Source organism: Camelus ferus, chromosome 6, assembly GCF_009834535.1.
Source record: "Camelus ferus isolate YT-003-E chromosome 6, BCGSAC_Cfer_1.0, whole genome shotgun sequence".
NCBI lineage: Eukaryota > Metazoa > Chordata > Mammalia > Artiodactyla > Camelidae > Camelus > Camelus ferus.
In genome coordinates, this window is record NC_045701.1 from 4224172 (window position 1) to 4248835 (window position 24664).

Here is a 24664-nt window from a genome sequence, read left to right on the forward strand (position 1 = left end):
AAATTTTAAGTAAGAATAAGGTAGTACTTGTATATAATGCCATAAAAGGTTTCCAACAGCAGTCCTTCAAGTTACAATAAATACAGTGAAACAGTGAAGATTCATTTATGACCAAAGCAAGAGGAAGATAAAAATGTAGTGTATTTTATATTGCTATGATTAGAACAGAACCTTATCTTAAAACTGAGTAACTGAGTTTTAAGAACTTGATTTCCATGTACCAAGTGAGAGTATAGTATGTGACTGAGATGAAAAAGGCTTAGCTATTGGCACCTTTGGTAGGAAAGGGAAAAAAAAAACAAAAAAACAAACCAACAGATTTCTTTGTGGCTAGTTCATGTGTAAAACTGAGAAAGAGAAACTGGAATGTGAGAACAGTCGCGTTATAAAGCCTTTATGCTTCACAATAAGAGAAAAACATTTTACAGAATAAAGATTTCTGAAGGTGAAAAATATTTACTACTTAGGGTAAATGAATTAAGACAAAGGAATAAAAATGCAATTAAATGTTACATAGAATCTGATTAGAGCCTAGCAGTCACTCTTGTAAGACCTATTACTGCTTTGTCTGGCTTATTAATAAGTTAGTGGAAAATACACGAAGAGAATTCAGGCTGTATGTGTAGAATCATTACAAGCTCAACTCCCCCTTCTTCCTTCCCATCCTATTGGCTGTTTTTCTTGCTCAAGGAAAGTTGAATGATACAATCATTTTATAATGGAAAAAAATGTAACCAATATTAGTCTTTGATTAGATGCTTTGAAATGAAATCTGCATGTCCATGGCCTTAACCTAGCTCAGTATCAAAAGCAGCTACATTAATCATCAGCCCATGGACTTGTAGTAATTTTATTATATATAAAGTAGCCTTTTTTCCTTTGTAAACCCCTCTGTTTGTCATATAAATTGCTGGCATTATTTAATGTGGAATGACTTTGTTTTGAATGCTGCTCATTTCCTTAGAATATAGTACATTAAATTGTTCTCATTTGGATCTGAAATTGAGAAATGGCAGTTTTCCCTTATTAAGAAACAGAAATGGATTAAATTTATCTAGTTAACAGTACTATGATATTCTGAACTTCTCTGTAGAAAGCATTATCATTACTTCAGAATCTCAGTTTTCATGTTAAGACTTGTTTCTGTTTCTGGAGTGAACAAGGTACTTTTTAGTTAAACATGGTACTTTTTTCTTGTTTTGTGAGTTCCCCTCCTTATTTTTGGCAACATAGATTATTTATGCTGAAGGCTTTAAAATCTGTATTTTGCTTTAACAATTTTATACCACAGGTTGCGAACTGGTGTGTCAGACATTGTTAAAAATTTTAAAGAATTAATTGCCAACAGCAGCAAAAGATAATATTAAAGCAAAAGTAATGAAGAAAACTTGATCAGGGTGATGAAAACAGGTAACAGACTTAATTTAATGCCAGAGATTTAAAAGACTGTGTTCTAGAAACAGTATGTTTTGGATCAGACCGAAAGAAACTCAGTTGAAACTGTCCTTTCCAAGAGGACCATACACTTTTGTCAGAACCATATAAAGTTTGAAAACCCTTACTAATATGTCACAGGAAGAAGAAACATGGTTCATTGTGTCTTGAGGCCACAACAGCAAAGTCATAAAGAAACTGTATATGATTTATTCATATTGTTGATTAAAATATATATATAAATATATATTTCCCTTCCTCTCTGATAAAAGCTTTTACTATCACAGTTGGCTTACTTCTATGTGAAGAAGTCTCCACCAAATTGATATGAGTAAGATTTAGAGGTTATGTACAAGGCAGGAGAAAGAGTCTTATAAGATCCTTTTCTCAGCTATATAGCAGTTGCTTAAGTCCTAGCTCCCTGTCCATCCCTGTCAAATGACAAAATAAATGAGCTAACTGGAGAAAACATTGTGTTTGCCAGGTAAACAAACTCAAGAAAAACCAGTTGCACTAATTGTAGGCCAAAGATAGACCCATTTTGATTCCTCCCAGTTCAAAAATTTTTGAAACAGATATACTTTGAATAGGTGAATTGTAAAGTATGTGAATTATATCTTAATGAAGCTGTTTTTAAAAAGTAAACAAATCCCATGGAGAAATTTTGCCCCAAAAAGAAGGCATAAATATGTTTTAAGTGATGAAGAACATCAGTGTGGGAAACACAAAATTTTAAGTCACTCAAGGGAAGAAGAGTTAGGCTGGCTCCCTTGGATAAACTTTGAGGACATATTAGAAAATCACCACACACTTTTGTTTTTTATTGTTTCAGGAGGACAGTTGTGAGGCCAGTGCACTTTTGACTCAATGGGGCTGAATGGGTGAGTGAGTGCATGGTTCTCTGGTAAGGAGGGTGGACAGGAGAGAGCTCAGGCTTTGAACACGACTGGATTTGACTGTGATCTAGACACTAAATATAACCTCTGTAAGCTTCAATTTCCTTGTCTATGGCAGGGAATAGTTAAGTCCAGGTTAACTTTACTGACCAGGTCACGTAGCGCCCAGATTCAATCATTTGAAAAACGTAAATTAAAAAAAAAAATCAAATCCCTTTAAATATGTGTCATTTCCCGACTTTAAATTCTTAAATGGCTTTTTATTGCAGTATCAGCAATCTGTAAAATCCTGAATGATGGACTTCTCCTGCTACCTCTTCGCCTGTCATCCCTAGCCTTGCTGGTCTTCTTTTACCAAGAGTCTTTCTTTATGTTTCTCTATCTGGAGGGTCTGTTCCTAGCTCTGGATAAATTGGCTCCTTCTCATCCTGAGGATACTATTTGAATGTGGCTTCTACTAAAGAAAGGCCTTAATACCCTATTTCTAAAACTTTCCTTTTTGACTTCCCCATTATCTTTGGCAGGTCTTTGTTTTCTTTGTAGGGTAGCACAGATTTGTAGTTCTTTTATTCATGTGGTCATTTGTGATGCCCCATGTAGACTAAGCTCTGTGAGCACAGGAAGTATGCATATGCTGAGTTCCCTGTTAAATCCCCAGTGACTATCCTAGTTTTAGGCGCAAAGGAGACACTCACCAAATGTTTGGTTGTATTAAGAACTGCACTTTGAATGAATAGAGGGTGCTTGTACTTTTCCTTTTTGACATCTGACAATTGTGCAGACTCCTTCAGTAATTGCTATAATTCCTTAAGGTTCTTTTATGTAGAAATAATACTTAAAAGCGTGTGTATACACACACACACACACACATATATATATGATGAAATATATATATTTTTTAAGACTTTTTTTTTTAGAGAAATTTTAGTTCATGGCAAAATTAAGAGGAAGGTACAGACATTTCCCACCTATCCCCTGCCACCCACACATGCACAGTCCCCCCATTATGAACAACCTCCATCACAGTGGTACATTTGTTACAATTGATGAACCTACACTGGTGAATCATAATTACCCAAAGTCTGTAGTTTAAGCCTCTGGCATATTTCAAAATAGTTCATTTTCCCCTCCCCCCTGCTGGAAGCACAGGGGGATTTTTTGGTGTTCTACATCGTACGATTTTGGATAAATGTATAATGACATGTATCTACCGTTGCAGTATCATACAGAGTAGTTTCACTGCCCTAAAAATCCTCCGTGCTCTACCTATTCATCCCCCATCCCTTCCCTGGTAACCACTGATCTTTTTTACTGTCTCCGTAGTTTTGCCTTTTCCAGAATATCATGTAATTAGTATTATATAGTATATAGCATTTTCAGACTGGCTGCTTTCACTTAGTAATATGCATTTAAGTTTCTTAATAGTTCTTTTTTTTTTCTTTTTTCTTTAAAAAGAATTTTTTATATTGAGGTATAGTCAGTTTACAATGTTGTGTCAATTTTCTGGTGTATAGCACGATTCTTCAGTCATACATGAATATACATATATTCATTTTCATATTCTTTTTCACCATAAGTTATTGAATATATTTCCCTGTGCTATACAGTATAAACTTGTTTATCTATTTTATATATACCAGTCAGTATCTGCAAATCTCGAACTCCCAGTTTATCCCTTCCCACCCCCCACCCCTATAGTTCATTTCTTTTTAATTTCAAACAGTATTCCATTGTCTGGATGTACCACAGCTTATTTATCCATTTACCTATGGAAGGACATTAGAGCTCTTAGCATATTAATAATAGTTGTTTAAATTCCTGATCTGATAATTCCATCATCCTTGCCATGTGTTCTGATACTTGCTCTGTCTCTTCAAATTGTGTTTTTTTACCTTTTAGTATGTCTTGAAATTTTTTCTGGATGGCCAGACATGATGTACCTGATAAAAGGAACTACTATAAATAGGCCTTTAGCAATAATGTGGTGAGGTATGAGGGGAGGGGAGAGGGGAGGCATCCTGTTGTCCTGTGCTTGGGTGTCAGTCTTTTAGTGAGCCTGTTCCTCAGGACTGTGAGCTTCACAAGTGTGTCTCATTTTGTTTTTTCTCCACACTTAGGTGGGACAGGATGGCTAAAATGGTTTGGAGTTGGGTATTTCCCTTCCACCATGTGGAAGGCTAGAGGGGGTTAGATACAAGTAGTTCCCTTCCCCCAGGTCAGTTAGGCTCTGATAAATATCCCAGCAGATTAGACTCCAATTAACTATTTTCTCCAGAGGGCAGGCCTCCTTAAAAACAGAGTCTTCCGGAGTATTTCAGAATACTTTATTTCCCCCTCCCCCTGCTGGAACCTCATTGGGATTTTTCCCTCTGATATTTACTTTGGGAACCTGGTCGAGCTCTTGGAGGCAAATCTCACAATGAGAGACAGGGTCCCCTTGGAACCTTTACCTCTTAGAGTTGTCCACACTGAGCCTCCAGAAATTCGTCAGTTACAGGGTTCCCACCCTGGCACTGGTTCTTGCCGCATATTCTGGGTCTCTTCTCCACTAAGCTGCGACTTCCTATTTTCACCTGTCTCTCTTCAATCTTGGCAGCAGTGATTTGCCCTATGTTCTCTCCTCTTTTATGGATCCGAGAAGAGCTGTTGATTTTTTTAGTTCTTTTGGTTTTTTACTTCTTAAAGTGCTGACTTCTCTAAGCTCCTTATATACAGAACTGGAAACTGGTTAAGTCCCCTGTCTATCCTCCCCTCCCCTTTCCTCCCCTCCCCTCCCTTTCCCTCCTCCTCCCCCTTCTCTCTTTCCTCTTTCTCCTCTTCTTTTCTCTTCTCTTTTTTCTTTAAAAACAATTTATACCTTTTTTTTCCTCCAGTAAAAGATATGGTACGTTTCAGGTATGTCTCCTTTTTAGGAGGTGAATCAAATGGAGGGAAGTATATTGGTGTCAAGGCTGAGAATAAAAATCCAGATTTCTAGCCTTGGTCATCTATTTCACCAACTGTGTGCCCATATTAAATAGACTGTTTCTGCATGACTTTGAAAAATACATAGAAACCAGAGAGTGATAATGCCAGAGAAGCTCACAGATGAGACTATTTAGAATTGGATTTAAAACAAAACCAGTGTCTTGGTCATTAGTTTATATTTTCTGACGCTATCTTATGTCATCTAAGATGAGTAAAAATTTGGGCCGTACTTTTCTAATGAGGAGTGTCTTTTGTACAATAGCACGTTACATATAATTACGGTAGGATGTAATTACCGTGGTACTTGGGATTACTGTTTTTCCTTCTCTTCAGAATGATGGCTAGAATTGTGATCTCTTGGATTTGAGTTTTTCAATCTGTTAAATCTGTTCTTTGGTTGAAAATCAAGAATGAGAACTCATTTATTCATTTATGTATTCCTTTATTCATTAAATATTTGAGAACCTACTATTCCAGATCCTATGAAGAAAATGGTGAATGAGACAGTTCCTACCTTCACAGAGCTAATACACAGGTGAACAAGCAGTTAGAACTTACTGATTAGTGCTGTGATGGGATGCTAAAAGACAATATGGCAGGGGCCCAAAGAACAGAATTGAATTAGAGGAAAATTTTTTTAGAGAAAGAGATTTTTAAAGTAAAAGCTAAAGAGAAGCATGAGTTAATCTAAGGAGTATAGCTACAAGGGGGATCCGGGCCCAGGGCCCTTTGGTGGAAATGGAGTGAGTTTGGTGTTTATTAGCATGTAATGAAAGGGAATGATTTAACCGAAATGAAAGTGTAGAGGTAAGTGCGTGCCAGTTCAGGATGGACTGTAAGCCTTTTTTTTCTAAGGGCATTGGGAGGCTGTTGAAAGCCTTTGAGCTGGAAAACAACATGATCAGACTTGCATTTTAGAAAGTTCCCTCTGGCTACAGTGCTACACATATTGGTATGGAGAGGTAAGGGAGTTGAAAGGAAAAACCTAGAAGCAAGGAGATCAATTAAGAGACTCTGTTCCAACCCTGTAGGAGAATGGGAATTCTTACCCAGAGTGACACTAATGAAGACTGAGAGAAGCTTACAGGTTTGACTGTTATTTAAGAACTAAAATTGATCCTCTCTGTCTTGTTTAGGTCACTGGATAAATGGTTAGTGACAGTGTTGAAATTAGGACCCAAGAGATGAAAGAAGGTTTGAGGCTTTCTTAAGGAGAAGAGGGGTGGTGTGAGAAGTAGGAGCCAAGAGAAAATGAGTTTAATTGGGATTATTGAAATTGAGGTGTCTGAATTTTCTATTTAGGTAGAAAAATTGAGTATACCCCTGAGTGTATAGATCTCAACCTCAGGAGAAAAGTGCTAGCTGGGAATGCAAACTAGGGTTCATCAGCATGTAAATGAACATATGATACGGGTGCTTAGAACAATACAGCAGTGCCTGGGAAAAGTGTCTTTTTACATAATGGATGCTTATTAAATATTTGTTGAATTAATGCATGACTAGAAGCCATGGGAGTGGTTTTAAGTGAGAAGAGAGACAGGCTTGGGCCAGCACTGGGAGGAAGTGAAATAGTTCAGGGACTGGCTGAGTAAGAAGGAACAGCAAGAGACAGGAGGAAAACCAGGAGAGAGTTGCAGCATGAAAGGGGAAAGAATGTTTTAAGAAAGAGCAAAAGAATAAGAGAGATAAGGACTGAAAAGCATTCCTTGGTTTTAGCCTCAAGGATGTGATTTATTTTACCTGGGGGAGGAGAAAGATATCAATGGTTTGTGTGGATGGGATTAAAAACCCTATTGCAGTGTGTTCAGGAACGAGGAAATAGAAACAGTGAGTGAATAGCCTGTGGGGGAGAGAGAATGGTTGCTGGGCAGGGAATAATGATCAGGGTGCTGGATCTTATTTCTAATGGTAAGGTTTTGAACATGTTTAATGCTCATTGAAGGAAGTCAGCCTAGAGAAAGAGGATAAAGTTATTGGAGAGAGATAATGCAGTGACGTTTATAAGTGATTTGCCTTGGGCATGAGGGCCACCTCTCCTAGATGAGACAGGAAGAAAGTGAAGTCAAGTTATGTAGCTTTAGAGGCATGTTTTGCTGGTTTGGTATTAGAAAATCAAGGGAATTTTTATCTTAACATTTTTTGTTTCTCGTAACTGGCGATAAAAATTTTAGTAACTAAAGTGGTATGTGCTTATTTAAAATTATTTGTGGTGCAGAAGTATAAAATAGAAATTTAAAGTTTTATTCTTTGCCCTTCAATTCTTTTCCTCCAAGACTAACTGGTGTTCAGTTGTTTATGTATCCTATCGGATTTCTTTCTAAGTACATACAAACTATATTCATATGACAGATTGCAAAAGGATTTTGAATATTAATTTTTTTGTTTTTGTTTTTCTCTTAAGTGGGATCATACTATATATATATTGTGCAGCAGCCTCCCCCCCCCCCCCCGCCCCATAATGTATTTGGTTCTCTTTTCCGAGCTAGGACATATAGATCTACCTTTTCTTCGTTTTCTAGCTTACACCATCCCATGTATGGATATGCTGTTATTTAACCATTCTCCTAGTCATGGAAATTTAAGTTGACCATGATTTCTTGCTATTAAAAATAACACTCAGTGGACATTCTTATCAGTATAGTAAAATTATACTCATGGTTTGATTCTCTAGTTATTACATGAGGTAAATACCATGTATCATTATCTTTTCAGAAAGACATTGCATTCAGGTAAATCCAGTGTGGTCAGTCCCCTCTCCCCCAACATTGTATCAGATTGCTGTTTCTTTAGTTGAGCCCCAGATGAAGTTTTAGTGCATTCTGGGGGTATATAGTATGAAAAATGTGTATCTTCAGAAGTAAAATTACATTCCTATTGTAAGATTCACATACAGAAAGAGGCCATGTGAAAGTATATGAAGAAACACGATTCACTTCTGGTTAATTGCACCCTCAGCCATTTCTTTGTTGAATGTATTAGTGGGTGGGATTGGGCCTTGCTATTATTTGTTTATTGACCTAAGAGCATAAAGTTTATGTGTATGATTTGAAGCCCTTATATATTAGTACAATTTTCATGAATTTCTGTACCTATTTTATGGACTGTTCAAAATAGAGTTTAAGAGTCAAAGAAATTGCAGCTAAATTTTATTTAAATTTTTAAATACTGCAATTATCCTCCGGTAATTTTATGGCAACCCACACTTCTTTGGGTAGTGGATGTGATTTCTGTTTCCTGCTTGATGTAGATCATATGTTAAGGATAAGGAGGCAGGTAGCAAGACTTCTTAGCCTGGTTCAGAGTTCCACTGAATTAGGAAACCACATATTTATAGTGATATTAGTTGTGACATTTTTCTCTATCAGTGCTCTGCAGAGCCCAGATGTGGGTACAGAGAACTTTATATTTTGGAAAACATATATGTCTTAATGATTATAGCTTTAAAGTATGTCCTGAAACTAGGTAAATGTGTCTTCCAACTTCAAAATCTTTCAAATTGTGGTGAAAAAAAAGTAATACAAAATTTACCCTCTTACCCATTTTTAAGTGTAGAGTTCAGTGGTGTTAACTATATTCACATTATTATGGAACAGATCTTTCTTTTTCATCTTACAAAACTGAAATTCTCTACCCATAGAACAACAACTCTCTAGTCCCTTTTTCTCCACAGCCTCTGGAATCCCCATTCTGCTTTCTGCTTTTATGATTTTCAGTATGAGTGGAACCATATTGTATTTGTCCGTGTGTAAGTGTGTAAGTAAAAGATTGATTTAGCTATTCCAAGTTTTTTTCTTTATCATAAACACTTTAATCAATTTATTAACTCCTAGAAAAATCCCATAGTGATTTTTATATGGAATGCATTAAATTTGTCAGTTTGGAAAAGATTGACATCACAACTGTATTGAGTATTCCAATTCCCTAAACACAGTATATTTCTCCATTTATTTAGATCTTTAATTTCTTTCTGCAGTGTATTGTAGTTTTGAGCATAGAGATTTTACACATTATATAAAACATTCGTATGTACTTTCAGTTTCTTGATGCTATTTTAAATGAAATTATTATTTTAATTAATAGACTTTTTTTTAGGAACAATTTTAGGACTCTGTACAGAGACAGAAGGCAGAAATGCCCATCTCTCAGTCTTTCCATGAAAGAGAACTATTGTGTACTCTAAAAGCTACTGCCTGAGGGTCAAGCTTCTAATTTAGCACACATCTAGGAACAGACCACAATTCTCCATGGAGACCTGAGAGGCTGGCAGGTGCCATTTCTACATTCTCCCTCTCGTTTGCTCCATATCACCAGTATCTCCCTGACATGAGCTTGTATACTTATCTGGTCCCCTGACTTTTGTGGCTGTCTTTTAGGGGATGCCCCCCTTCACTTGGATTCATTAGTCCCATGGGACTGTAAGAAAGCAATAGTTCTTATTTGACTATCCCCTCAGCCCAGGTCCCAGTCTCTCTGAAAAAGGACTACTTGCAGACTTTAAAAGTTGCTGCTGAGAGTCCAGCTTCTAGTCAGCCTATATCTAGGTGCTGACAGTGGTCCCCTCTTTGGGACACCTAACAAGTTTTGGCACACCCTCAACTGTTGGGAGCCACTGAGACCAAAGAACAGATTGACCAAAGATTGTAGCTTGGACAATCACAAAGATTTGAGAAACAACTAAAAGCTAGAGCCTGGTTGAATGATAATATTCATCTCCTATAGGAGACTGCTCCATCAATATTGGGAAAGATGGCTATTTTGTCTAATTAATGCACAGAAACTGACATAGAGAGTCAGGGAAACAGAGGGATATTTTCCAAACAAAAGAACAAAATAAAGCTCCAGAAACAGACCTTAATGAAACAGAGTTAAGTGATTTACCTGGTAAAGAATTCAAAATAATGTTCATAAAGATAGATGCTCAACAAGTTCTGAAGTCCTGTAGAACTGAAGGAGAGATAAGGAATTTTCCAGACAAGCAAAAACTGAAAGGAGTTCATCATCAATAGACCAGTCTTAGAAGAAATTTTAAAGTGACATCTTCAAGCTGAAACTAAAAGTTGCTAATTAGTAACTGGAAAACATATGAAAGTATAAATCTCATTAGTAACAGTAAATATATAGTTAAATTTAGAATACTCCATAATGTTGTAGTGGTGGTGGATAAATCACTTAAAAATTTAGTATGAAGGTTAAAAAAGAAAAGTACTAAAAATAAATAACTACAATAAATTATGAATGGATACACAAGGTAAAAAGATAAATTGTGGTATCAAAAACATAAAACCTGAAAGGGGAAGGTGAATAAAAATATAGAGCTTTGGTATACATTTTAACTTAAGATGTTATCAGCTTAAAATAGACTGTTACAGATAAAAGATGCTTTATATAAACCTCATTGCTACCACAGGGCTAAAACCTATAATAGATACACAAAAGATAAAGTCAAAGGAATCTAAGCATATACTAAAGAAAATCATTAAGTTACAAAGGAAGAGATAAAGAGAACAAGAAAGGAACAAAGAAATTACAAAATATCCAGAAAACAATGAACAAAGTGGTAATAGTAAGTCCATATCTATCAGTGATTACTTTAAATATACATAAACTAAAGGGTGAGGGTATAGCTCAAGTGGTAAGAGTGCTTGCCTAGCATGCATGGGGTCCTGGGTTTAATCCCCAGTACCTCCTCTGAAAAAAAACAAACAAACGTAATTACCTCCCCCTGCCAAAAAAAATTAAATATACATGGACTAAATTTTCCAATCAAAAGACACAAGAGTAGCTTAATGGGTAAAAAGACAAGGATCCAACTATATACTGTCTATGAGAGACACTTCTGCTTTAAGGACACACACAGACTGAAAGTGAAGAGATGGAAAAGATATTCCGTGCAAATAGAAACCGAAAGAAAGCAGTGGTGTTTATGCTTATGTTGTACAAAATAGACTTTAAGCAAAGACTGTAATAAGAGACAGGGTCTTTATATAATGATAGTGTTGTCAATCCTATTGGATTGACAGTAGGATTGGATTGACAATAGGATTGACAACATGTACACCCAACATGGAGCTCCTAAACATATAAAGTAGAGCTACACCTTGTTCTGTTGTGCTTCACTTTATTGTATTTGCAGATACTGTGTTTGTTTGCTGGTTTTTGGTTTTGTTTTTTTAAACAAATTGAAGGTTTGTGGCAATCCTGTATCAAGCAAGTCTACAAGTGCCATTTTTCCAGGAGCATTACTTTTAAATTAAAGTATATACATTGCAAGTGTATGTTTGTTTTTTACCATAATGCTGTTGCACACTTAATAGACTATAGTATAATGTAAATATAATTTCTATATGCCCCAGGAAACCAAAAAAAAAATTTGTGTGACTTGCTTTATTGCAATATTCACTTTATTGCATTGGTCTGGAACTGAACCTGCAGTATCTCCAAGGCATGTCTGTAAGTGTTAACACACCTGAAGGGAGAAACAGACAGTGTCACAGTAGTAGTAGGGGATTTCAGTACTCCTACTTTCAACAATAGGTAGATCATCCAGACAGAAATTCAATAAGGACACATTGGACTTAAAGTACACATTAGACCAGATGGGCTTAATGGACATTTACACAACATTCCATCCAACAGCAGCAGAATACACATTATTTTTAATTGCATACAAAACATTCTCCAGGATAGATCATATGTTAAGTCACAAAACAGGCATTAATAAATTTAAGAAGATTGAAATCATATCAAGCATCTTTTCTGAGCACAATGGTATGAAACTAAAAATCAGTTATAAGAAGGCAACTGTGGAAAATTTAGAAATATCTTGAGATTAAACAACATGCTGCTGAACAACCAGTGAGTCAAAAAAGAAATCAAAAGAAAAATCAGCATAGTCCTAGCCAGAGAAGTTAGGCAAGAAAAAGAAAGAACAGGCTTCCAAATCAGAAAGGAAGAAGTGAAACTGTCACTATTTGCAGGTGATGTGATATTACACATAGAAAACCCTAAAGACTCCACCAAAAAAGTGTTAGGACTAATCAACGAATTCAATTGCAGGATAAAAAATTAATACACAAAAATCTGTTGCATTTCTATACACTGATAACAGACTATCAGAGGAGTTTTTTAAAATGTCATTTACGATTGTATCAAAAAGAATAAAAATACCCAGGAATAAATTTAATTACTGAGGTGAAAGGCCTGTAGACTGAAAATCATGACACTTTTGAAAGAAGTTGAGGAAGCCACAAATAAATGGAAAGACACTCTTTTCTCATGAATTGGAAGAATCAATATTTTTAAAATGTCCATACTACCTTAAGTGATTTACAGATTCAGTGTAACCCTTATCAAAATTCCAATGGCATTTTTCATACGAGTAGAAAAAACAATCATAAAATCTGTATGGAACACAAAAGACCCCAAATAGCCAAAGCAGTCTTGAGAAAGCACAACAAAACTGGATGCATCATACTTCCTGACTTCAAACTAAGATGCAGAGTTACAGTAATCAGAACAGTATGGTGGTATTGATATAAAAACAGAAAAATAGATCAATAAAACAGGATAAAGATCCCAGAAATAAACCCATGCATATATCATCGGTTAATTTCCGACAAAGGAGCCAAAAATATACAATGGAGAAGGGATAGTCTTTCTTCAGTAAATGGTGCTGGGAAAACTAGACCCTTGTCTTATACCGTACACTAAAAGCAACTCAAAATGGATTACAGACTTGAATGTAAGACCTAAAACCATAAAACTCCTAGATGAAAACATAGAGGGTAAGTGCCTTAACATTGGTCTTGGCGATGATTTTTTGGATTTAACACCAGAAGCAAATGCAACAAGGGGATGGGTATAGCTCAGTGGTAGAGCGCATGCTTAGCATGCAAAATATCCTGGGTTCAATCCCCAGTACCTCTTCCAAATATAAATAAACTAAATTACCTCGCCCCACCAAAAAAATTAGAAATGAAGAAGCAAATGCAACAAAAGCAAAAATAAACAACTGGAATTATATGAAGCTAAAATGCTTCTGCACAGCAAAGAGAACCATCAATAAAAGGAAAAGGTAACCTACAGAATGGGAGAAAATATTTCCAAACCACTTATCTGACAAGAGACTAATATCTAAAATATATAAAAAACTCATACAACTCAGTAGGAAAAAAGTCATACTTAAAAATCAGCAGAGGAATTGAACAGACATTTTCCCCAAAGGAGACATACAAATGGCCGACAGGTACATGAAGAGATGTTCAACATCACTAATCATTAGGGAAATGGAAGTCAAATCCACAATGTATCACCTCACACCTGTCATCATCAGAAATACAAGAGTTGAGTGTTGGCAAGGATGTGAAGAAAAGGGAACCGTTGTGTACTCTTGGTGGGAATGTAAATTGGTGTAGCCACTTTGGGAAACATGATGGAGGAGGTTCCAACTGCTGGGTATATATCCAGAGGAAAGGAAATCATTATGTGGAAGAGATACCTGTACTGTCCCGCTCCGTGTTCTTTGCAGCATTATTTAGAATAGCCAAGACATGGAAACAATCTTAGTGCCTATCAGCAGATAAATGATTAAACAACACACAGAGGAATATTGTTCAGCCATAAAAATGAAGGAAATCCTGCCATTTATGACAACATGGGTGGACCTTGAGGGCATTATGCTAAATTAAATAAGCCAGACAGATAAGTACAAATACTTCATGAAATCACTAGGATCTATCAAAATTGAATTCATAGAAATGGAAAACAGATTTGTGTAGCCAGTGGTGAGAGTAGGGGTGGGGGGGGAATGTAAAATGCATGAAGGTGATTAAACTGGAAGTACAAACTTCCAGTTACAAGATAAATAATTTCTGAGGATCAGTACAGAATGGTATGTGTAGTTAACCAATACTGTATCATATATTGCAAAGTTGGTAAGAGATCTTAAAAAGTCCTCATTACTGGAAAAAAAATTGTAACTGGCTGGTGATAGCTGTTAACTTATTCTGGTAATTATTTTACAGTATATACCTATAATCATCATGTTGTATACTTTAGTACAATGTTTTATGTTAACTTCGTATCATTAAAATTGGAAAAAAATAATAGTCAGGTGGGAATAGATTGAGCAATGAGGGTGTAGGATAGTAGGAATGAGAGAAATTAATACTTGGAATTTGTGGAAGAAAGATTAATAACACCAGAACTGAGACACTGCTTTGGGAAAGATCCCTGGTATTGTCCTTAGTTGCTGCAAGTAATAAATCCTACCCCCCACCCGCCAAATAATAATAATACTACTACAACCTGTAAACATTGTTCTTCCTTTTAATAATAGCACTCCTGTAATGGAATTTTTTTTAATTCTTTTTTTTTTTTTTTTTTGTCGGTGGAGTGGGGAGGTAACTAGGTTTACTTACTTATTATCACTTTTTTTATTTAACAGAGGAACTGGGGATCAAACCCATGACCTCATGCATGCTAAGCATGCACTCTGCCACTGAGCTGTACCCTCTCCCATCCTGTATATGTATTTTGGCCAAAATAAACAGATTTTGATAATTTGTTAGGTTAATTAAGAGTCTCATTTTGTCCCTTTAAAAAAAAAAAGCTAAAATGAATATTAGCCTTTTGTTTGTTAAATTGTATTATACTTTTTTAATTGTCCTGTAATTTTTGCTATTTTTTTAAGCACATGCAAAAATTACCTTTTTTACTCAATGACTGAATGCCTTCTTTGGGTGTGAATTGCTCTTGAAATTTATCTTACATTCTAAACATCATACTAGGCTTTATCTCTTTCTTTGGGAGTTTCAGATATTGTTGTAGACACTATTTGTTGGCAATACAACATAAGGGAAATTTTGCTGATGGCTCTGTAAAGAACTTTCATCTTTACCAAAAAAGATACATGATGAGAAAGTCTTGCTATTGTCGTTTCATTTCTGTTTTGGACGCTAATACGGGAAGTGATACCTGAAGCTACTTATGATCAAAATGTTGTAAGCATTAGGACCAAAGCCAACATGTGGTAGGTGAAGGAACAGTAGAATAGAGAGTCTGATCACTTTGGAAATTGTTTAAACATACAGTTACTATGTGATCCAGCAGTCCTAAACCCATAAACAATTTCATCATAAGTTATATCAGAAGAGAGAGATTTAGAAGCTCGACAGTCTTATCTTGACTATCAACACAGACTGGGTGTGTTTTGACTTTAAATATTTATGTTCTTCATTTTTGATAACACCAATATATGAGAATCTGAAATAATAAACTGTAAATCATTGATTTCTTTTCACTTAGCAGATTCACAGCTGTAATTCTTTAAATATTTTCTTTGATGGTTTTATAATGTGAGTTAATTTTTTTTAACTGTCATGCAACTTCTCCAAATACTACTACATAAAACTATAAATTCACTTTAGTAATTTCATTTATAATAGAAGACCATGTCTGTCTCTCTGACAGAGCATCCATTGCTGTCTTACAGAGACTTCAGGCCAGATGAACTTTTGGTTTTGAACTTTTTTTTTTAATATGTTGGGTCATGGTAGTAGTTACTGGAAATATAAATTTCTCCCATTTCAATGTGTTGGAATGCTATGAGATGCCTTCTAGGGTGCTCTATGAAGGAAGACTTTGACCACTGCTGAGGATGGTCATCCATATTCTTCAACTCTAATGTAAGCCAGGCAGATTTGGCATCAGTTCTGCACATACAATTTGATGGATTGGATTTCTTGATTTTACTATTAGCAGCAATTCTTTATTCTGCTAGAGAGCTCTTAAAATTTCCCAGTTACAAAAGCCATGTGTATAAATCTGTTTTTATTCAGTTGCTAAGTGAAGCTTTATTGATAGAGTAATGCCTTCTGGAAAGGGGGAAATGGGTTCCTGAAACTTTTGATTGCAAAGAACACGTAGAGTGTCATACTTTTAAAAAATACCTTTTCTTGGGAAGCCTCCTACACTGGTGGTGGGAATGCAGTTTGGTGCAGCCACTGTGGAAAACAGTATGGAGATTCCTCAAAAGACTAGGAATAGACTTACCATATGACCCAGGAATCCCACTCCTGGGCATTTATCCAGAAGGAACCCTATTTCAAAATGACACCTGCACCCCAATGTTCATAGCAGCACTGTTTACAATAGCCAAGGCATGGAACCAACCTAAATGTCCATCAATAGATGACTGGATAAGGAAGATGTGGTATATTTATACAGTGGAATACTATTCAGCCATAAAAACCAACAACGTAATGCCATTTGCAGGAACATGGATGTTCCTGGAGAATGTCATTCTAAGTGAAGTAAGCCAGAAAGAGAAAGGGAAAGAAAAATACCATATAAGATCGCTCATATGTGGCATCTAAAACAAAAAAAACCAAAACATAACTACAAAACAGAAACGGACTCATAGACATAGAATACAAACTTGTGGTTGCTAAGGGGGCGGGGGGTGGGAAGGGACAGACTGGAATTTCAAAATGTAAAATAAATAAACAAGATTATACTGTATAGCACAGGAAAATATATACAAGATCTTGTGGTAGCTCGCAGTGAAAAAAAAAGTGACAATGAATATATGTATGTTCATGTATAACTGAAAAATTGTGCTCTACGCTGGAATTTGACACAACATTGTAAAATGACTATAACTCAGTAAAAAAAAAAAAGTTAAAAAAAAGAAAAGAATAACAGTAAAAAAAATACCTTTTCTCTAATTAAATGCCTAAAGTGGTAGAAACCACTGGAATTAGGTTTCTTAAGGAACTTGCTAGTATGACTCTAAAAATTCAAGTATGTATTCATTATAATATTAACATGTTTAATGAGTTATGAGTGATGCCAAATAGTTTATTCACCGGAAAAATAAACATCTACTTATGGATTTATATAATTTCTCTCCTTTCTCCTTCTACTGTTAAAATAAAGAGGAGAAATAATATAAGCATATAGTTTATCTTTTACTGCTGTCCTTGGAAGTCATTTAAAAAAATAAAGTATAACTTAATGTTTACCTTAGGTATTCCATTTGACCTGGTTCTTGAGTTAACTTTTTCGTATGTTATCTGCTAGTAACTGTAAATAAATCATGTAATATCCTTATGAAATGGAAATTCTAACTAGCCTTTATCTTAACACTAATGAATTTAAATGAAATAATACCGGCTTCTTGCTATGTCAGTTCTAGGAGTTCTTAGGGTTAGTTAGAGAGTTCTCTTTACTTTTATTATTTTGTATAAATATTTAGTTATGGAAATCTGTTTTCTATTATACAAGATCATAATTATTATTCAGTGTTTATTAAGTCACAGTTGTATGCAAGAAACAAAAAGAAATACGAGAAGATCCCTAACTTCAGAAGCTTATAATCAAATATGAGAGTACATATCAATATAATCTGATACATGGTAGGGGGCAAAAAAATTTTTTTTTAATAGTTTTCTAATGGTACATGATGTTGAGCATACTCTTGTGTGCTTATTTACTATCTGTATATCTTCTTTGGCCAGGTGTCTGTTCCAATATTTACGCATTTTTAATTGGATTTGTTCTACTAGAGTTCTTTTTTTTTTTTAAGAATTTATTTATTTGTTTGTTTGTTTATTTTATTGAAGTACAGTCAGTTACAGTGTGTCCATTTCTGGTGTACAGCACAATGTCCCAGTCATGCATATACAAACATGTATTCATTTTCATATTCTTTTTCATTAAAGATTATTACAAGATACTGAATATAGTTCTGTATGCTATACAGAAGAAATTTTTTAAAATCTATTTTTTTGTATAGTGGCTAACTTTTGCAGATCTCAAACTCCCAAATTTATCTCTTCCCATCCCGTTTCCCTTGGTAACCATAAGATTGATTACTATGTCTGTGAGTCTGTTTCTGTTTTGTGGATGTGTTTGTTAATGTTCTCTTTTTCTTAGATTCCACATATGAGTGTTATCATCTGGTATTTTTCTTTCTCTTTCTGGCTTACTTCACTTAGAATGAGGATCTCTAGGTCCATCCATATTGCTGCAAATGGCATTATTTTATTCTTTTTTATGGCTCAGTAGTATTCCATTGTAAAAATATACCACAACTTCTTTATCTAGTCATCTGTCGATGGGACATTTAGGTTGTTTCCATGGCTTGGCTATTGTAAATAGTGCTTCTGTGAACATTGGGGTGCATGTATCTTTTCGAATTAGAGTTCCTTACGGATCCATGGTCAGGAGTGGGATTGCTGGATTATGTGGTAGGTTTGTTTTTAGTTCTGTGAGGAATCTCCATACTGTTTTCCATAGTGGCTGCACCACACTACATTCCTACCAACAGTGTAGGAGGCTTCCCTTTTCTCCACACCCTCTCCAGCATTTATCATTTGTGGACTTTTTAGTAATAGCCATTCTGACTGATGTGAGGTGATACCTCATTGTTGTTCTAGAGTTCTTGGTGTAGTCTGAGTACAGATCCTTTATCAGATATGTATTTTACAAATATATTTCTTTCAGTTTGTGGCTTGTCTTTCAGTTTTCTGAATAAGATAACATAGTTTAAAGTTTAAAATTTTTAAAGTCCATGTTCAAAATTTTATTTCTTTTGTGGATAGGCGTTTGGGGTTTTGTGTTAAAATTCATCACCAAACCCAGGACAGTGGTACTCCAAGCATTAATGATGAATTGGTTATAAAAGGTTTCATAAAGGATGTAGAATATGAATCAGGCCTTAAATAAGGCAGAAGATTTAAGAGGTCATTCTAGGTGTAAGAGCTAAGAGTGGATGCTCCTTTGCTTTATGTAGTAACTTTTTTTAAGAGATGAATTTAAATAGGGAGCTGATACTGAAGGGACTTAAGTGGCAAGCTGAAGAGTTTATAATTGAGAAGTAGGAAATAGTTTTCAGCAGTGGATGCTGATAAAGAAATAGCATTTTAAAAACTAATCATTCAATTAGTTTGATTTCTTAAATGAGAGGTGCCACATAACGCAGTATTTAATATTATTCATCTTTCCTAATTATAGATTAGACTGTACTAATGTCTCATGAGTAGATGAGAAAATCGATGTAATAATGTGAGTTTTTCCCATGTTCGTGGGAGGTAAAGTGATTGTTCTGATCTATAAGCAGATGTTTAAAAAACACTTCCCCTGCTGAGTGGGATCTTTGGCTTTCTGCAGGTTTCTAACCTGGCAAGTGCTACTGCATGTGTTTTGAATACGTATATGCAAGTTTACATGGATATGAGGGCTGTGAGTGATCATTCCACCTAATATTACGTGAGTCTAAATGCACTGGAGGAAGCTAATGGCAAGCATTATAAAAATAACCTCCATCTGTTAGAAAAACAGTGAACACAAATGAAAAATATGAAGAGCAACAGACAAGATAGTACAGTTTTCCAACTCTTCTAAATGACACTGTTGTACTATTAATAATTTATGAGGCTTTGGGAGTTAGTTGAGTGCTCAAAATTGTCTGACTAGGCTAAGACACGCTTTACCTGTCCTCCAAAAAATGTAACATAAGGGAAGAAAGTATAGCCTGACAATTTCTCATATATAGACACACAACCACCTGTTAAGATGGAACTGTCTAAATTAAACATCTTAGACTTTATTTCCCTTTCTTTACCAATACTGTTTGAGGGACTTTGAGTAAACAACAAAGATAATTGAAGGAATATTACCTAAAATTGGAGATGAGAGAAAGAGTGAGAGAAAAAATACAAATTTATAATGTTCTTCCTGTAAGAAATCCAGTCATTTCTGACTTATTCTTATCACCCTGATTCTTTTTCCTTAACAGAATATATTATGAATGTAGATGTATTATTCCCTGAATTCAGATCAGTGCATTTTATTGGTAATTAACTTTATGGAAGCCTAAAATCATTATACAGGTTTAATAATGCAAAGAGAACAGAAAAGATGAAAGTAAACAGTTTAGTTTAACTACTGTAATGAAGTAAACAGATTATATCCTTGGATCACGTGCCTGCTTGTGCATTCAACTCACAGCTTTGTGCCTGTCCCTGTAGTAGGGAATTAAAGGTGTCTGTAAGAAACTTATAGTCTAGACATTTTTGCTTTATTGTATATATGCAGTAATAACCAAGCAGTTCTAATAGTCTTTTTCCTTAAAAACTTAAGGAAAATCTTTAATAAAAGTGAAACATAAGTATATGTTTAGTATGTGATTGGTGACAATTTTTTTTTTAAGGACACTTACCTAGATTATTAGAAATAGCATCGAAACTACATCATTGTAAACTTTTGTCTTGGGCTTAGTCCTGAATTGAGACACTGGAGAATTCTGGTAGGGATGAGTTTTGTTTAATATTTTTTTTGTTTCTCAGATTTATTTTCACTTTGGGGTTGTACAGAGGATGTGCTTCAGGCGCTCTGACATTGTATACTCAGTCCACAATGAAAATTAGACCAAAAGTTAAGCTTCCCAAAGCTTTGGTCTAAGACTGCTTGGTACCAATAGGTTTTTGGAAAGGCCTTCATAGAAGTAGTCTGTGTCCATCAGTAACTTGTTTTGGATTTCGTGATTGCTGTTAGTGCTTGATAAATGGTGAGGGTGGAGGAGGGGGACAGTGAACAGTGAGTAGCTTCATTTCTGATAGGTTGTGTCCGAATTAAAGGGAAGAGCTTTTAATTGCCCTCAGTTTATTTAACTGGGCTGAACCCCACCATAACTTTGTTAGCCAGTGATGAAGAGCTGACAAATAGCTTTCTTTTGGTTCATATGTACAAAGCTAGAAGAAAGCATTTTATGATGTTAAAGGGTTGTGTGTTCCCTTAGCGGCCATGGTCTGCAGCCTACTGAGTTTATGTTACCAGATGAATAACTAGTCCAGATGGCTAAACTGTTGGAGGGTATGAAACCAAAATCCATTTCAGGAAACTATCCACCTTGCTCATTTTTGGATAGGATCCATTCTGATTAGTGGTAACTTTCTTAATTTGTTTTAAAATATAATTTTTAACTGTATGCTTTCTTGATTTTTTTACCTAGGTTACCAAATATCTTCCTATGCTTGAGACCTACAGACTACGTGTCCTACAAGAACTAATCAATGGTTTTTCATCTCCTGGAGATAAATTAGAAACATAAATATGGTGCCAAAAGAACTCTTTACCTTACTCTGACTACGGTTTATCTGGATATACTTTTGTATTGAAGAGAAGTATACAGATTAAGGCTACTTGTGCAGACACAGTGTCGTGTAGGATCATGGACCATCCTAGCAGGGAGAAGGATGAAAGACAACGGACAAGTAAACCCATGGCTCAAAGGAGTGCACACTGTTCTCGACCACCTGGTTCCTCGACATCCTCTGGGGTTCTTATGGTGGGACCCAACTTCAGGGTTGGCAAGAAGATAGGGTGTGGGAACTTCGGAGAGCTCAGATTAGGTAAGCACTTGGTTATATTATTGGCTTACGCTAACAGCAACCACAGCAGCAGCTATAATAATCTTCGGTGTGCTTAAAGATAAGTAGCTTATAATTTTATGAGAAATTCTTGTAAGGAGGATCTATTGTTAAAAAAAAAAACTTAAGAATTTGTGAAGAGGACTACAGTCATTATCAGGTGTAATTGTTATCCAAGGTTCATCTCTCTTTGTGTGTGATAGGATTTTAATTTTCCACCAATTGTGAGATTTGATATTGCAGGGATATTTGCATATAGATATCAGTAAAATGAAGATTCTGATTTAGATGGTCTGAGAGATAGAGTTCTATATTCTGTCTTTTTAACAAACTCCCAGTTGATCCAGATGCTGTTGATCCTTGAACCACACTTTGAGAAAGAGTTAAGGGCTTGTTTTAATTCAGACTCTACCCCTGGTAAGGGAAGAGTAACTCCTTACTCAGTAATACCCATACTTCGTCTGCAAGGATGTATATCCTGTTTAGAGAGGTTTTCCAACTGATACTATGTTTGCATTTCTTCCTGGAAATCCCAGCATCAGGATTGAGCTGGAACTTCAGACAGAAATCATGTAATTTTATTTCCCAACCAAGGAGAGGATTTTAAAAATATTTTATATTTTACTTTAATTAATTAAGTAATATATTTTAAATGGAGGTACTGGGAATTGAGCCCAGGACCTTGTGCATGCCAAGCATGCACTCTACCACTGAGCTATTCCCCATCCCCCAAGGAAAGGATTTTTTATTTCAACTGTTAGTTTATGAGTGAAATGATGAATAATGATGAAATCAACCAGTTTGAAGATGTGAAATTGGGAAGAAGATACATTGGGTATTTATAAACTTTTTGTGGCCCTCCCTAGGTGAATGGGGAAGAGAAAATGAAAGCTCTTATAAATACATGAAGTTGGTCATCAGCTTGGGGATTGTAAACAGGTCCCCTTTTAGGCTAGAGTGTTTTCTTATTTGTCGCAGCTGTTGAGGCTATGCATTATTTTTTTTTTAATTTTTTTTAACATTTTTTATTGATTTATAATCATTTTACAATGTTGTGTCAAATTCCAGTGTTCAGCACAATTTTTCAGTTATTCATGGACATATACACACTCATTGTCACATTTTTTTCTCTGTGAGTTATCATAACATTTTGTGTATATTTCCCTGTGCTATACAGTGTAGTCTATTCTACAATTTTGAAATCCCAGTCTATCCCTTCCCACCCTCTGCCCCCCTGGTAACCACAAGTCTGTATTCTCTGTCTGTGAGTCTATTTCTGTCCTTTATTTACGCTTTGTTTTTGTTTGTTTGTTTTTGTTTTTGTTTTTTAGATTCCACATATGAGCGATCTCATATGGTATTTTTCTTTCTCTTTCTGGCTTACTTCACTTAGAATGACATTCTCCAGGAGCATCCATGTTGCTGCAAATGGCATTATGTTGTCGGTTTTTATGGCTGAGTAGTATTCCATTGTATAAATATACCACAGCTTCTTTATCCAGTCACCTGTTGATGGACATTTAGGCTGTTTCCATGTTTTGGCTATTGTAAATAGTGCTGCTATGAACATTGGGGTGCAGGTGTCATCCTGAAGTAGATTTCCTTCTGGATACAAGCCCAGGAGTGGGATTCCTGGGTCATATGGTAAGTCTATTCCTAGTCTTTTGAGGAATCTCCACACTGTTTTCCACAGTGGCTGCACCAAACTGCATTCCCACCAGCAGTGTAGGAGGGTTCCCCTTTCTCCACAGAGGCTATGCATTATTATGGAGACCCGTTGTAAGAGACTGCCCTTTGAGGGAATGGGAGCATGGAAGCATAAAGATGATTATTGTTGGTTACCAGTGCGACTTCTGATGATTTTGCAAAAGAAGATGGAAAAAAATCTTATCTCTGATCCACCATAGAGAGATTTGGGGAAACATCACTGCCCCAGCCAGAGATCACTGGGTACAGAAGTGAATTTAGGGATGCTGAGAATGAATTTATTCTTACTACTAGTAGGCTGGCAGCCTGGAATTTTAAGACCTGCCTAGGATAATGAAAGGCTCTTTATATTTAGTGATGTGTTCATATTTGGGTTAGCAAAGCCAGCAGATGCTACTGAGAATAGGAGTAAGATGTGTAATTTCACACTGCTTTAGTTCCCAGCAACTACTGAGTTGCTTTAACAGGTAGTTTTGTGAATATTCATTTCAGTAATGGATTGTCTTTGCTCTAACATCACAGTAGTACTTGAATTAAATAGTTTATGACATAAACATCCACAAAATTACTGCTGAGAGGCAGTTTATAATGCTTATAAATTCATGCATTCTCAAAACAAAATTGTTTAATTTCTATCAAGTGGAAAAAAAACCTTGGTCAATGAAAACTGGAAGTCTATTTTGTTTAATTAAGTCTAGATTTGTATTATATGATCTTTAAGTTTATACATGAATGGAAGAATCTATTAAAAGGATAAATTTGTAGCTCATATATATTTTCAGAGTAATAAAGTGTTTTTCCTCTAATGAATCTAGGATAATTACGATAGTTCTCATTTTGACTTGCTTTGTAGTCGGTAAAAAGAATTTGTCTTTCTTTTGAAGTGGTTTAATTCCTGTGTGCTGATCAGGTTTTCATTAGCCCTGGGACCATTATTGCTAGGGTGTTGTATATAGGAATACTTTTTATCAACAAAAACCAGAAAAGGTACTTTTGACATCTTCCTGACAATAGGATGTGCTGTATACCCCATTCCATTGTCTTCTTGCTATGATGTTAGAAGTAGAAGACTGTGTAGACAACAGAAGATGTAAACTGGGAAATTCCAAACTTCAGGCAGGTTCAGATAGGCCTCCACCAAGGCTATCACTTACAAGGCTGTACTTTCTTTTCCAAATTCATTTCTTTCTCTAGCCACACCATCTCTTCTGTCCCTTAAATAATCAA

The 24664-nt window shown here is 35.5% G+C and overlaps 1 protein-coding gene across 13 annotated transcripts in view; it reads left to right on the plus strand.

The window, feature by feature from the left end:
• CSNK1G1 (casein kinase 1 gamma 1) overlaps positions 1 to 24664 on the plus strand; it is a 150257-nt gene that overhangs the window by 33795 nt on the left and 91798 nt on the right. For 12 of the 13 annotated variants that reach the window (XR_004320373.1, XR_004320371.1, XR_004320369.1 and 9 more), the window contains exon 2: positions 21313 to 21712. Coding sequence is in view for 7 of the 13 variants with exons in the window: in XM_006183992.3 (XP_006184054.1) it covers positions 21532 to 21712 (181 nt within the window). In the remaining 6 variants the exon portion in view is untranslated. Of the gene's footprint in view, positions 1 to 2266; positions 2316 to 21312; positions 21713 to 24664 lie in introns of all 13 variants that reach the window. The other variant, XM_014558668.2, reaches the window with a different exon arrangement.